The following is a 16,002-nucleotide window of genomic DNA, read 5'->3' on the forward strand; positions in this document are numbered from 1 at the left end:
ACTCCTGTTTCAATTACCCACAGGCTGCTGTGGTCCTGGAGAGCTGGACTGAGCAATGTCATAGTTCTGTCTCTGTTGCCGAGATGAATGTCAGGCCAGGGCCATCAGGAAGGAGAGGATTTATTCCACCTTATCTTCCATGTCACAATCTATCACTGAGGGGAAATCGGGCAGGAACCTGGCGGCAGAAGCTGAGGTAGAAGCCATGACAGAATGTTCCTTATTGGCTTGATCTGTTTGCTTTTTTATACACCCCAGTACCAACGTCCCAGGATGCCACTACCCACCGTGGACTAGACCCTCCCACATCCATCATCAATCAAGAAAATGACTCCCCTTAGAGAACCCCATCTGAGGTTCCCTCTTAGGTGTCTCTAGCTTGGGTCAAGTGGACAAGAACCTAACCAACACAGGCAGTTAGGCAGGGGTCATCTTGTGCCCTTCGCAAAATCCTTTCCCTGTGTGAACTTCACCTTCCTTATTTGTAAAACATGAAATGGGTAGCTAGATGGGTATTTTGTAAATCTGTGAATTAGTTCCAAGAGTTTGTATTGTTCTAATCCATCTCAAAGGGATTCCTCCCTTACATGAGGTGTCTATGCATCGAATAGTATTTGGGGAGGAGTGAAGCGGGGTTATTATGCTGGACAAGACACTGGGCCCCGCTGGTTTCTCCTAGCTCCAGTTACAGTAGCCTATGTTCTGGCTTCTCCTCTTTGTTTTGTTTTTGAACCTTAGCTTATAATGGCTACCCTTACCCCACCCCCTACCCCATACCCTCCACCACTGCCTGAAGATGGCTGAGACTGACAGCCACTTCCTCACCCTACCCCTGACCCCACTTCCTTCCCTCAAGCTTGTCACGTGCAAACCTGCCATACCTCCTGTCTCAGCTTGGTGATGAACGTCTGCCCCGAACAAACCCAGTTTCCTCTGCTTTTCCAGCCTCTGTTCATGTCTGCCCACCAACGCTGTCTTCCTGTTGGGCAAGAGTTTTCTGTGGCTCTGCCACAAGCCTCTGACCTTCCCTGACCCTAGCACGCTTGTGTGCAATGTGCTGGGTTTATGAACGATGGTATCTATCTTGGCGATCTCTTCAGATGCTGATGAGACAGCATGTATGAAAAGGGTTTTTGGCATCCAGTATGATTTGGAGATAACAGAAGGGTGAGGACAGGTCAGTGAGGGGCGTTCTCTCGGGAGACCAGGGATGTTCTGGAAGCGGCCCTGTATGTATGTTACTAAAGTTCCTTAGCATTCTAGAACCAAAACAGGCTTGTCTCTTCTGTAATATGTGCAGATTTGAAGAGTGAAACTTGATTAGTTTTTTTTAAATGTTTTTACACCTATTGTATGGCTACAATAACAGATGACCACAAACCTAGAGACTTTGGGTTACCAACTGACATCTATTTAACAAGTTAATATGAATCCTTCTAGATTAAAATCCAGGTGCCAGCAAGGCTGTGTTCCCAGCTACAGGCTGCAGGGTATCCACTTACTGCCTGTTTGCAGCTTCTACAAGGCAATTATGCTTCTCACCTGGGCTCCCACCTTCCTCCTAGCCACCTTCCTCCATGTCAGAGGGACCTTGGGTTATCAGTGGCCCCTGTGGTGAGCCAAGGTTTGTCTCACTGTTGAAGGTTGGATAACTAGCAATCACTCCATCTGCCACATTCATTTCTGGTGTAGGGTGCAGTGCACGTTGTCAGGACACGGGGATGAGCATGTGGATGTCTTTGAGAAGCCCGTTGTTTCTGGCATCTGTGCAACTGCAGCTCTCATCAAGATGATCCTTCACTCCAGAACATTATCTTACCCCCCCCCTTTAATAATACTTCCCATCACTACCCACAGAGACAACTGCCATTTTCATTTCTATTGCCATCTAGTGTTTCTTGCCTTGGCCTAGCTTTGAATTGAAGGGCTCACTCACAAGCCAACAGATGGTATGGAAAGAAAGATTCAAAAAGAAGTAAAAATCTCCCTTTGACAATTCTTGGCCCTGGGGAGTGGGGGCAATTCATTGCAATAGGTTCAGTGAAGAAAGTGAACGTGGGACCAGGTAGGGCTGAGGCTATGGGGGCTGTGTACTGTTTGCTCTGGTCTTCAGTCCCACATGGTGTGACAAGCCATACTGCCTCTCCCTTCTTAGTACCATGGACAGGTTACCTCAGAAAGAAGTTTGATGAAGATGAATAGGCCTGTGAGGAGGGAAAAGGCCCAGTCTCTTAATGTCTCGATCTCACCATGGAGGAGACTAGTCAGTTGCTCTAGCAGACTCTACCAGGTTGTCCTGGAGCCCTGTGTGGCTCCACTTCTGTCTTCTCCACTTGGCACACCTCACTTGTTGTAGAATGCCTCTTCATTCGCTCCGCCATTGATACTCACTTCTGTCCTCACAGAAGATATCATGGCCTCCTTCAAGAGACTGGATGGCTTCTTCCAACTTCCTCCAGCTGTCTTCACGTAAGGTGGTCTTTCTGAGAACCTGAGGCTGTGCTCCATTATATCCTAAATCACTGCACCTGACTGTGTGCCCCTGCCCCCAGGTGACCTTCTTCCTAATTAGTTGCAGTGTCTGAGGTATGCTAAGTATTTAACATGTAATGCCTTTTAGGGTCCTGAGAATTAACAGCAGGTACCTGGTTAAGATGCTGCACAAAGGATTTTCCTTCACCGACTACTGTGAGGGTGGCCCTGGTCATCTCTGTGGGCCTTCGAGTCACCAGGAAGTCCTACTACTATACTCATTTTGCAGATGAGAGTAAGGCACCAGAGACTTGTTTTCTATGGTGACCCTCGATGGCAGAGCTAAAGCCTGACAGTGGGAATGGGCTGTGTGCTCCATGTGCAGTGGCAGCCCTTCCACTTGGGTATAGAGAGGTGGGATTGAGGCCCCGTGCCTTGCATTGCCTTCTCTATGAAGAGCTTCCCTGGAGACACATTCTCCTTTTGGTAAGAAAATGCATAGCTGAAACAGTGAGGGGTGCTAGTGGGGGAGGTGCATCTCTCTCATCTTCTACAGTCACTACCTTCTTCTTGTGTTCTTTTCCTAGCTGACCTTCTGCCCCAGGTCCTCGAGAGGAGCTGACCAAGGATTGGTATAAATAATGCAAAATAAACAGAGTGGCCAGTTACAGGCACATAGACAGAAGTCCCTGCCCTTCTCTCATTTCAGGAGAGCTTCCCTTACCCTGAAGGTGTCAGCTGACAGGCTGGGCTCCCCCCACCCCCAACCCCACCCCACCCCCAATGCTGGGCGAGCCCTGTGGCTTGCAGCAGGCTAGCTAGCTGTGTGCCACCTTTCCTGTTGGGGGAGACAGATGACAGGCTCCATTTACTTACATATTTTCTTTTTTTCTTTTTTTTTTTTAAGGGCTTTGTTATTTTTATTCAAAGTAAACAATGCACCAGGGGGTTTCCTTCAGGGCCATTTGCCTTATGTGTTCTTTTACTTACATATTTTCTTAAGTGAGGTACTTTGTTTTGTCAAAAGACCAGATTGCGCTCTCCCCCCAGATACTTTTAAAATTGCTCTATGCTGGGATGGCAGCTGCATGGGTTATCCTGAGGGTCTGCCTTCAAGTGACCCCCAGCAGTGTCCCTTGAGCAAGTAGCCCCTCCTGTGACCCTGTGTGGGAGAAGCTGTTCCGTGACTGGGGATTATGGAGCTGTGGTTTGATTCCTCATCTTCCCATGACTCATTTTATTTGTGGGTGCATTGCCTCTGAGGGGAACCTTAGAAGTTAGTTTCTGATATTTAAGCAGCTTTTCCAGAATTATTTATTTGATGGCCATTTATTTTTGTCAAGTTTGCTGAACGTAAGAAGGATCTCATTGAGGGGAACTAGTCAAAAGAGGATGTGAAACATTAGGTTCTTATCAATCTACTGTCAAATGACTGTGGAGTGCCTGCTCTATGCTGAGCCTGACCAAGGTGCTATGGAGGTGGTTGTCGGTCACAGGGTTGAGACACTTGCCTTCATAGAGTTACACTTCTGCACAAGACAGTGAGATTTCATAGCAGCGTGCTATCGTGAGAAGAGAACTGGGCATTTGACTGGAAGCAGTTGACCTGGGCTTTGTTTCGGGATGCCTTCATTAAGGCAAGAAGTAACCTGAGTGGGGAGACAAAAAAATGAGGAAGGCCTAGCTGTGGAAAGATCCAAGTGGTGGCACTGGGTGGCTGCCACAGAGCTGTATGCCAGAAGACTTGGGTCCTTTTTCGTAGGGATAAAAGGAGGAGTCCGTAAGTGATGGTTAGGGTGAGTGTGAGTCACTGTCTTTTCCTCATCATGCTGTCAGTTTCATGGTGAGTGGGGATTCAGGCCCCCTGTGCTCTTTCCTGTTTCTCATGTACTTGACACAGTGCCCAGCTCGTGATGGGTGCACAGTAGCAGGTGGGTGAGTGGACGAGATAGGAAGAAAGGGAAAAGGACCTAAAAGGCAGTAAAGGGCAGTGGTGGGCATTCTAGATGTAAGGTCATGGTCTTAGAGACTCAGTGACCATAGTCAGAAGATAGAGATGGGCCCAGACACTCAGGAATGATTACAAGAGAAAGGTCAGAATCAGAGTGTATGCAAAGGAGTGGCCGATGCTGTGTTGTCAGGACCAGAAATCGAGATCCATGGGCAAGAAGAAGGGACCTGAGGGAGAAAGTATAACATGAGCAGCTGTTGGACAGATGCTGGTCACTGGGGATGGTCAGTGGCCAGAAAAGCCAGGGTAACGGCAACCGCCTGTTCACAGATGGAGACTCAGTAGCTCTGTGGGGTGGGTTACTAAGTTGAGAGACACACATATAAGAGCTAGAGGAACTAAGGGGGCATTGCAGCCTGGAAGGAAGGTCATAGTTCATCCCAGCATTGGAAGCCTAGGGCGTCCCTGTAGGAACTTACCAGAATCAGGTATGAAACTGACAGAAAAGTCTCCTGAGAGAAGGAAATATATTGTCTGGAGCTTTGTCTCATTCCTTAAGAAATGGCCGTATTGTATTTTTATGTAAATAACTCACAACAGTGTGGTTCTTGCAAGGGGGTGAAAGCGAACACTCGTAAATGAAGTAGAGACACCATATTGTGTTTTCCCATCAACAATGTACACTATTGCTTGCAATGGGGCCAAAAACAAATGCACATCCAGGAGGCAAGCTACCTGGTAATCCAAACATCATCTAACCACTCCTTCCTGGGGTGCAAGGCCTTATTTGAAGAATTTGAGATTGCTCCTGCCCACTGTCACCCTCATCTAAGCTCCTGTCATATGATCCCCCACCTTTCTGAGCATTTTTGGCTCTTGAACCTCAGCCTGGCTTGTGGACAGGTCACCTTTACCTAACAGGCCCTGTGGAGCAGATAGCATATTTCCATTCACTGTTTGTAGGGATGCGCACAGGAGCATGGAGAAGACAAACGACCTCTCTGCAATAATCACCAACCATTTTCCATGTTGGGCGTTTGTGGAGTTATCGTGTGCATGGTCCTTTGACATAAGAGGAGATGTTCTTCCTCTGAACCGCAGTGAGGGCGGAGTGCGGTGCTGCTCCAAGCTCAGCTGCTTCTTTGAAGGTCTCCATGTTGAAAAGCTCAGGCCTTAAACTCCCAGGAAGGAGTATGCGGAACGGTCGATCGTTTACAAAGCCAGGACCTCCACTTAATGTGAGCATCTTATTTGCATCCATCTCATGGGCCCACCTTGGTGTTGAGAATCTGTTCCTCTCCATGACAGCACTCATTTTTCTGCCGGCTGACGGAAGATAAGAAATCAGAGAAGTTCTTCAAGGTCTTTTACGATCGAATGAAGGTGGCCCAGCAGGAAATCAAGGCGACAGTGACCGTGAACACCAGCGATTTGGGAAACAAAAAGAAAGATGATGAAGTGGACCGGGATGCCCCATCCCGGAAGAAAGGTAATAAGCTTTGGTCCACTGGACTGAAGCTTGCAGAGAAGCCTGGTGCTGTGCTGCATGCTTCTCATGACTTCCTGGTTCCAACATGCCTTCTAACACTAACACTGAACAGGGCTTTTAGTGTTAGTTTCTGAACACTCTGGCTATCATGGACTCCTTCCAGGTGGCCAAGACCTGGGAAAGTGTTGCTGCTTAATAAGGTCATGATTATTCTTATTTATGCACAGCTCTAGTTAGTATGGGCTGCACTGCTACTTTGTTATTTCTGTAGCAAAGGACCTGACACAAACAACCTAAGACAGACCAGGTTTGGTGCAGGTTCTAGTCCATCACGGAGGGAAGGCCTGGCGGCAGGGGTGAAGCAGCCGGTCACATCGCATCCACAGAGCATGATGAGTGGGTGCTCAGCTCCTTCTCATTCAGTTCTCAGCCCCAGCCAAGGAAGTGGTACCACTCTCATCTAGGATAGTTCGTACATCAGTTAACCTCATCAAGAAACTCCCTCACAGGCAAGCTCAAAGGTGTGTTTCCATGGCAACACGAAATCTCATCGAGTTGCGAATCACAATTAAGATCCATGAGTGTTTTGTTTTGTTTTGTTTTAACTGTGTTTTTCTGATTATTGTTAGGAACATTGAGAAAATACATACTTTTAGAAATCTTCTCTTCCTGTGTCAGGTGACTTTAGTTTCCATCAAAACAGAAAGAAAAGTGCCAGGGGTGAATGGGTAAGTTTAGGAGTCAGACAGCCCTGAGCAAATTAATTAACCACTCTGACCTCAACTTCCCAAGGTAGTACTGGATTTGTCAATCAAGTAACTGTTGACATTTGGAGAATGTTTTTTGCAGAGGCTATAGGATGTTGAGCAATACTTGTGACCTTTAGCTTGTTAGATACCATTCACACACCCATGGGCCTAACCAAAAATGTCTCCAGGAATTTCCACTTAGCTGCCGGAGAAAGTTAGGGACAAAAGAAAAAGAAATCACCACTTTCACCACTGTTTGAGAACCACCAGTATACATGGGGGTATAAAGAGAAGAAGGAGGGGAAAAAACCCTACCAAGTCCTGCTGAGTTCTGAATATGAGCCGGTGTATGCTAGCTATCTTTCCGTTGCTCTAACAAGTACCTGAGGTGTGTAAGCCCAGGACCATAGAATTTCTATCTGAGCTCAGAGTGATTGAGGTTTCAGTCCGGTTGCTATGGGACCTGTGTTGGAGCAGCCCATACCTAGTAGAGCAGATAGCAGAGGGTAAAACTGTTCACCTCATGGCAGAGAATCAGAAGAAACCAGAACAAAGTCCCACAATCCCTTTCAGGGACACACCCCTCCTACTAACCTATGACCTCCCACCAAGCCCCACCTCTTAAAGATTGTATCCATTCCCATACCACTAAAGATGTTCCTAGATCTGAATTGTAAGCAGGTATTGTTCAAAGTTCTTTACCTATCTGTGTCAATTCATGTAAACCTCAAGTTGATCCTGTTCTTAGATTTATCTAAAATAGAGATTTATATAAAACAGAGATAGCCATTAAAATGGCTATCTCCATTTTACAGATAAGGAAACTGAGGCACTGATATAGTAGTACGCCACTCAGCCAGCATCAGAGCCCATAGGATTATTCTTCAGAAAAGATAAGATAACACAGAGTGCTTACGGATGGTACCATGGCACTTGGCAAGGGGTCAATTGTTGTCCTTCCTGTAACAGTAATTGTTGTTGTCATTAGCATTACATCAAGCCTCTCAGGAGCCCTCTAGAAGTCACTGATGTGTTCACATTTTATGGAGGAAGAAGCTGAGGCTCAGAGCCACAGGTTATGGGGTCAGCAGAGCCCGTCCTAAGGTTTTCCACTCCATAGCATAGCACAAGCCCAATGACGTGTTGAAAGCACTATGGAGTTAGCAAGGCTAAGCTCCACATTCCACCTATCTAGAGACTGAGAGGAGATGGTCGTTTCCTGGATCGTTTTTGCCAAGTGTACAGATCCCTCACAAATGCAGGAACCTGCGCTTCTGCCTGGTATATAGAATTTAGTAAATGGAACTTCTGAGGATGTAGCAGTATTGACTGTCACGGGTTTGCCTTTTAGCCAAAGAGCCCACAACACAGATAACAGAAGAGGTCCGGGATCAGCTCTTGGAAGCATCTGCTGCCACCAGAAAAGCCTTTACCACCTTCCGGAGGGAGGCCGACCCTGATGACCATTACCAATCTGGGGAGGGCACCCAGGCTACAACGGACAAAGCCAAGGATGACCTAGAGATGAGTGCAGTCATCACCATCATGCAGCCTATCCTGCGCTTCCTGCAGCTCCTGTGTGAAAACCACAACCGCGATCTGCAGGTGAGAGACTGGGCTGTGGGGTCCCTGAGACCTGCAAGAGGGTCCTATGTAGGGGACCTAAATATCCACAGGTGGGAAGCCAGACTGTAGGGATCCTGAGATCTACAGGACAGGGTTCTGAGTTGGGGAACCTGACACCAGAAGCTGAGAGCTCACGATTAGAGGACCCTAAGATCTATAAGCAATTGACAGTAGCATAGGAAGCCCCAGCATTTGTAGGTGCGGTGCCTGGAGAGCTCAACACCTACAGGTAGGAGTGTGGGGTAAGTTGGGCCATGGTGTTCTGCTTCTACTTGTGGTTCAGCTCCTGTCATTTAGGCCAGCTTGCCTGAATTGAGGATCCAACATCACAGACTTTCTTGGTGACTAATAAGGAAAATATAGATAGGTAATCTGTCCTTTCATGTCTTCATCAGAGTCTGCACAAGGTCAGACAAAGACAGCCTCATTCATTAGGGACATGGATCTATATGTAGTTAGTGTGCATAGGTACCTATGTGCATATGTCTTATAGCCTGCTACTCTTCACCACCAATAACAATAGATGTTCAGGTAATAATTGAACAAATGAATAGACTATTAAATATATTAAGTACATGAGATTTACAAAATCAGATACATAAATCTGAGTATAGCTGTGTAGTACATAAAGACATTGTAGTGCTTGGCAAATCATATCTACAGCAGTGCGTGTTCTAGAACTTTAGTAAGTTGGACTCGAACCTAGATAGTCTAGAACTAGAACTTGTGATATTAACCAGACTATAAGACAGGGACAAGGTGTTATCTCGCCTGCAGTTTCCTTGTAACAAAGACTGTTTAGAAAGGGCAGAGGGTGTCCTCCAGAGAGCTAACCCTTTGTTCCAAATCCCTGCCCTGGAGAAACATGCTGGAGCATGTGGTCCTTGGTGTACTGCCTGGCTTTCCTGTCAATTCTTGAACCTTAGGTGCCCACCCCTCTTTGCTTGGGTGGTGTTAGGATGGAGAGGAAAAGTACATCTGCAAGGCTCTTCGGTGGAGTATCTCTTCCTTAGCTAATTCAGCATTGGTAGTTCTACGAGCTGAAACGGTGACCATGTGAGAGGAACCGATACAGGCCAAATCTAGCAAGAGGAAGGTACTGCCTTTAATGTTTATATTGCTGACTGTCTCTGCCAAGTGACTGTGGCTGGATCATTTAGTGTTGCCTAGTCAACCTCCATCATAAAGAAGAGACGCTTGAAGAAGAATGCAGAACAATGAAATGGAACTAAGAAACATCTTTAACATTAATCCATCTGATTGTTTTTATTTTATCTAATTGTTCCAAAGACCCTGAACTTTGAAAACCATCTAGGTTCTAGGGCCTTCAACTAGCTAAATGGAGCCAGACCTTAAAATGAAGAAATTCCCCCATAAGACCCACCATTGACCATGCTGACCCATCATGTGTCAAGGCGTGATTGACAGTCAGTGTTCCACTTCGGGTGTTGATGTTCTCAGCTTTACCTTGTCACCATCTGAATATGGGATCCTGGCTGTCCCTTTGGTTGTCCACTGCTCAAGTTTAGTGCTTCAGGCTTAGACACCTTAGGCCCAGATCCACTGGATGAGACTCCATTCAAGTAGAACAGAGAGCATTCCTTCTCCCAAAGCTCCAGGGCCTGGGTATTGTCTCATTGGCTGGTATTCCTGTGTCTCATGATGATGATGTCATTTGTCCCTCTACCTTATAACACCATCATTGGGCAGGAGGTAGATTGACTAATAGAAGAGTGAGTGATCGGTATGAATCTTGGCCCAAGCAGCTCATTTGTGGAATCTTTGTGACTGGGGATCCCACTGTGCTGTACTGTTCTTCTATGTGGTGTCACTGACGACCACCAACTTTAGGCTCCCTAAAGGAAATAGGTGGCAGCAGTTTCTATGCTTGCCCTGTATACTAGAGAACACATACTGAGGACCTAGCACTAGTGGTGACCAGACCTCACTCATTGCTCAGACCTGAGGGTGTAGAATAGGAGGACTGGGACCAATCAGATTTTGCAAGACAAAATGCTGAGTGCTGTAAAGGTCCCCACAGCTAATATCTGTGGAGTTCCCAGCTAAACAACCGAGGATGCCTTGAGTAGAACCCTCTGTGCATGTTCCCAGGGACAGTGCTGATAGATGAGTTCTGAGCTGCCTTCCAGTTTCGTGGACCTGCCTTTTCTCTCTCTCTCTCTCCTCTTCCTCCATGCCCTTGTTCCTAGAGTTGGAAAATGGAGCTGGGCCTCGATTGTACAAGTTCACGATATTTCGCTGGAAGTCTTCAGAATTACAGTCTTAGACTTTATCTTTTATGTAATTCTCCTTCCACCTTACTCCCTCGGGATCCCTGGAGAGAGCAGCTTTTAGTGAGGTCTTTATACTGCTCTAGAGAAAATTGGGGTGGGGTGAGCAGCACACATGTATGTGAGTGTCTGTGTGTATGTGCTCATGCAGGATATACTCACACTCATGTATTTTAAAAAGACCTAGCAACATAGCATTTGAAGGTATGTAAAGATTTATCAATTAGGTGGTTCTAAGCAACTTTTTTCTTAGCCATAGAATCCTTTGTTTGAAAACATCTTGTGTAGAATGGACTCAAATTGAGTAGAACAGAGCAAAACTACCCTGTTGAGAGTGGAAACTAAAGTGTCCCAGCATCCTTTTCCCCCAGCCCTCATATGTAGGAGCTCTAGAGAACATAGGGGTCAGTCCTGGGAACCTCGGGTGTCTTCACGGCCCCTGCAATGTTCCTGGATCCACTCAGTGGGAGTGGGGTAGATTAGGAGCACCTTTTAAAAACTCTCAAAATATGTATAAGAGTGCAGTAATGAAACTCATCTCTCAGTGTGGTCATTTTAAAAATCAGTTTTAAGGAAGAGGCATGGTTCCCCACAAATCAGGGGGTAACCTGCTCCACTGGCATTGTATTTGAGAGATACTAGTTCTGAAAATGACAGTAAGTAGGGCATACCTACTCAGAATGCTACCCTTTGGCAGATAGTAAGGGTGCTTTTGTACCTATCAGATGAGTTTTTAAATGATGCTTCTCACCCACCTCCTCCACCCCTGGACTCAGGAACATCACAGGCTCTTACAGACACTCAAAGTTCCCAGGAATGACCCTCAGTTTTTCTTATGGCTGCCAGGCAGGACTGGTTGGCTCCTGGGTGCAAGGAAACACAGATCTTCTCAGACAGAGGAAGCCCCAGACTTCTGAGGCAGCGGTCTCTGGCCTTGTGCCAGTTTCTTGTCACATTTATAACCTTGACTTTCTGTTGGTAGATGTACAGTGCAGAGACAGCCACTGAAATTGGCCTTGCCAAGTGGGCCATCGCTGCCTTAAGCAAGTCCTGCTTAGTCAGAAACCTGATGAAGGACTGCCCTTTCACCAGAGTGTGTGGTTTGAGAGTTTGCGGAGCCTAAGCTTCCCCATCCCCAGGTTAAAGGCCCAAGGCTACATGAACACAGGCCTGAAACCCTTCCCTTCCTCACCCATCTCCATCCCCCACTTCACCCTCCCGAAAAGACCAGAGTTTCTTCATGCTGACGAGGCAATGTGCTGTGTGCTAAAGGTGGATTGACAAAGCTTCCCTGGGCCCCTCAGTGAGAAGTATGTGTCTGTCTGTGTAAAAGATAGGAGGAAATAGAGCTGAGTTCAGAACAGGGGAGGTTCCAGCTAGGCAACACAAAAACCGTGAGAGATGGCCTTCCCTGGGGACCACGTAAACTGACGGCCTTCTTTGTCTTCTTTTCTCCGTTTGTTCAGTTGAATTCAGGTTATGCAGTCAGTTTTGATAAAGCATCTAGTTGGTGTGTATGCCGCCTGCAACACTGATCTGGGGACATGTTCTCAGTGGTGCCGCGGGACCGCCAGTGTGGAGCCCACGCATCCTACCCTACTTGAGACCAGAAAGGCATCCTATAAGGCTCCTGTCTCATACGTGGGGGTGCTTAAGAGGCAGACAGGATTTCCTGGACAAAATGACTTTATACTACATCGCAGTCAGCGCGGAGTGGCCAGGAGAGTGTGTCAGACAGAGGAAATGCTCTGTGGAGCCCCAGAGGCAAGAAAGTAAAGAGTGCTTAGAGAATACGAGGTTGATTGCTGCTGCCAGAGAACTCTGGTTGGGAGCAGTGACTTCATGCGGCAGAGAGGGACATAATAGGAACAGTGACGTCACTGTAGTGAGCCTGGGAGGGATGCTGTGAACTTGCCTCTTAATCACCTGGGCTGGGGACCCTATAACCGTGCGTGTTAGGGGCCCTACCAGGCCTTTAGACAGGTAGCACCTTCCTTTGGTTGTCACAACAAGGGAGAAACTGGATGAGACCCCTCTCTCCTGTAACCCTGAAAAAATACTCACTTACCTTAGGACTCCTGAGGAGTCTGTGCTTCCTCTATACCCTACCAGAACCCGGACCCTTATCGTTGAGTGAAGACAACTGAGTTAAACCGGCGAGGTAGAAGGGGTTGGGGATTTAGCTCAGTGGTAGAGCGCTTGCCTAGGAAGCGGAAGGCCCTGGGTTCGGTCCCCAGCTCCGAAAAAAAAGAACCAAAAAAAAAAAAAAAAGAAAGAAAAAGAAACCGGCGAGGTAGGTGTGTGTCCTGATGAGTTAGCACTCTGCCTAAAGCTTTTAACCCGTTCTTTCACGGTGCTTCTACTGCTCATGGCAAAGCATGAATAAATTCTCTTCCTAACTTTTCTAACGTCAGGAAGTATTTAAATAAAAAAGTTGTATCTCCTTCAGTCCACAGAGAGCTGTTCCCCTCCTTATTCTGTTTAGAAACATTTGGTACACACTTATATTCTGCAGTGATCTGTATGATTTATAAATCTACTTTTAGTAACCTACAGTATAACTTAGAGACCTTTCCACGATGCCATGCCAGCACCTGCTCAATGCTTGCAGTTGACAGTGTGAAACATTATGGGTGTATTGCATTTTTTAGCTGTTCCCCAGTTGGCGGGCTTTTAGGTTGTTTCCATTTCTCCACTGCTGTAGACAGTGCTATGGTGAGTGTCCATACACGCTTTGTAAACAGAAGTGGAATCGCATCAAAGCTCATGTCCACTGTGCCTTCCTGTGGATGCTGTCTTTTTTACTTCCCAGTTACTACAGTAAACATTACCACTTTCTAACTCGGAGATAAATAATGCTGTAGTTGATGAGTGTCTTATTACAGGGCTCTCAGACAAGCGCTCTATATCAGAATACCCAGCTTTGCAAGATTACCTAGATGTAGCTTCTTTATCTTGTTGAGGAAGGATTTCAATTTGTTTCTCTTGACGAATACAGTCAGGCACAAAGGCACACACACACACACACACACACACACACACACACACACACACACACGTACACACACAGGCACAATTTAGCTGTAGCTCATGACCATTTCCCCTACTAAAGTAAGGAGTGTGTGTGTGTGTGTGTGTGTGTGTGTGTGTGTGTGTGTGTGTGTGTAGAAAGTAAAGCAGTTTTTTTTTCAGTTATGGAACCAAGGACCTCATGAGGGCCAGGCAAGCTCTCTACTTCTGAGCTAACTTCCCAGCCCTTAAGCCAGCCTCTACCATCACTTTGTGGTGTCTGTACTTAGTACTAACCTTATGTTCAGCACACACAGCCCTCTCACCACCCAATAAGCAAGGGTAAAGGAAGAAGTAAGCAGAGGGGTTGGGGAGAGGAATCTGTTGGGAAAGTGCTTGTTATGCAACTGAAGACCAGAGTTCAGATCTCTAGCATTCATGTACAAAGCTAGGCATAGCAGTACATGCCAGTAAAGCCAGCACACAAGGATCCCTGGTGTTCACTGTGCAGCCAGCCTGGCTAAGTTGATGAGCTTCAGGTTCAATGAAAGACTCTGCTCAATAAAGTGGAGAGCAGTTAAGGGAGATACCTAACGTTCACTACTGGCCTCCATGCAGATATGTATCCATGTTCGTTCATGTACACCCGCTAACATACATGCACACACACATAAACACACCCACAACATATAGGTTAATTTTGTTAAAGGAGTAAGCAGGAAAATGTGAATTCATACCAAAAGAACCTGAAATGGATTTTCAAGAGAATTGTTCCTCCCCTGAATCTCTTATAGACATATTGGAGTAATAACCAGTGTTATAGCCATAGAGCAAGTCCACTGCTTAACCATCCCTGGGCCATGAAGACTCTTCTAGCCCATGTCTTCTAGTACCTGTCTTTATAGCAGATGGGATAGTCCCGATACCAGGACACCAGCCTGTTAGAGACAATCAAAGTAGCAGAATAGATGACTTTTTTTCTCTCTCTCTTAATTTTGCCTTTGTTCTTGTGTTCCCCATTGCAGAATTTCCTTCGTTGCCAAAATAATAAGACCAACTACAACTTGGTGTGTGAGACACTGCAGTTTCTGGACTGTATCTGTGGGAGCACAACTGGAGGCCTTGGTCTTCTCGGACTGTACATAAATGAAAAGAATGTAGCTCTTATCAACCAAACCCTGGAGAGTCTGACTGAGTACTGTCAAGGGCCTTGCCATGAAAACCAGGTAATTCCATTTGTCCTCTGGGATATATTTATTATTTGCAAAGGTTAACAGAGGACAACCTGAGGACAGGAAGCACCTGCCTGTCCATCTTACGGAGCTCCTAAGACAGGGGCTCCTTCTCCAGCGGTGGAGAACTAACTCTCTAGCCTGCTTTCTTCCTAATCCAGAACCTGACCTTGTCCCAGTGAATACATGAGATTGACCATGTCTTCTTGGCTCAGTCTAGTTTGATCTGGTTTAAATGTCCAATTATAACTGACTTTTAGGGGTAAATAAGAAGTTGGGATGAAAGTAGCACATGAGAATAGTGACCTATTCTAAATACTAGAAAAGGTCAAGAAGTGATTCCTTGAAACTCCTCAAAACTCAGCTAAGTAGAAAACACCTGCTTCCTGTGAAAGGGCGTGGAAGCAAGAAGAGAACATTTGTAGTTGAGATTTAACGTCTTGGTCTTCTGGGAAAGGAAAGACCAACTAGCTTTGTCTGACCTCACAAGAAGTGTTATTGTGGAGTAGAGCCCAATATCTTTTTTGTTGTTGTTGTTTAAGCAGAATCCTTGCTTAAGGATCTGGAAGATTCTATGAGTTTACACTTCAATGCTAGAATGACTGATTTTTAGCTCCAGATGGTAGTTCCTTCCTGGCTGGAGAGCTCGGTAAAGGCTTAAAATGGTTGGTTCTATACTCCGTGGGCCGGGAAAGTATGAGGTGCTGAGTTAGTTAGAGGAGGCAGGCCCTTTACCCCAAGGAAAGCAGTTTCAAGTAGACAATTTACCATCTGTGAAAACTGTAGTCTTACCGTGAGGACATTTTGGTAGATCTACTTCCTTCTCCTGGAAGGAGATGGTATAGGTCTAGTAATGAGAAAGCAAAGAAATACACGGGTTCTAGAAATATGAACGTGAATTTCCTTACTGCATCAAGTTTATTTTCATGTTACACCAAGGCCAAAGGAACAGATTAGGGTAGCTTGTTCTGCCGTCAAGGATCCTAATTGGAGGAAGCTTTTCCATTTTGATACCACACAGACTGAGCCAAAAGCTTGCTCTCCAAGCTTAAGCCTTAAGCAGAAGCACCCAATTCACAAGATGAGTGGCGTAGAGAGAATGGAACACAATTTTAAAGGGGAGAGGGGGCTCAGATCCTGGTATCAGTCACACACCATATTTTCCTATAAGAACAAAGCCGAC

At 46.2% G+C, this 16,002-nt stretch overlaps 1 protein-coding gene across 4 annotated transcripts in view; it reads left to right on the top strand.

The window, feature by feature from the left end:
• Itpr1 (inositol 1,4,5-trisphosphate receptor, type 1) overlaps nucleotides 1–16,002 on the top strand; it is a 323,105-nt gene that overhangs the window by 240,308 nt on the left and 66,795 nt on the right. For all 4 annotated transcript variants that reach the window (XM_063285577.1, NM_001007235.2, NM_001270597.1 and 1 more), the window contains 3 exons: nucleotides 5,732–5,912; nucleotides 8,013–8,266; nucleotides 14,613–14,813. In XM_063285577.1, the coding sequence (XP_063141647.1) occupies nucleotides 5,732–5,912; nucleotides 8,013–8,266; nucleotides 14,613–14,813 (636 nt within the window). The remainder of the gene's footprint in view (nucleotides 1–5,731; nucleotides 5,913–8,012; nucleotides 8,267–14,612; nucleotides 14,814–16,002) is intronic.

This window comes from Rattus norvegicus, chromosome 4 (genome assembly GCF_036323735.1).
Source record: "Rattus norvegicus strain BN/NHsdMcwi chromosome 4, GRCr8, whole genome shotgun sequence".
NCBI lineage: Eukaryota > Metazoa > Chordata > Mammalia > Rodentia > Muridae > Rattus > Rattus norvegicus.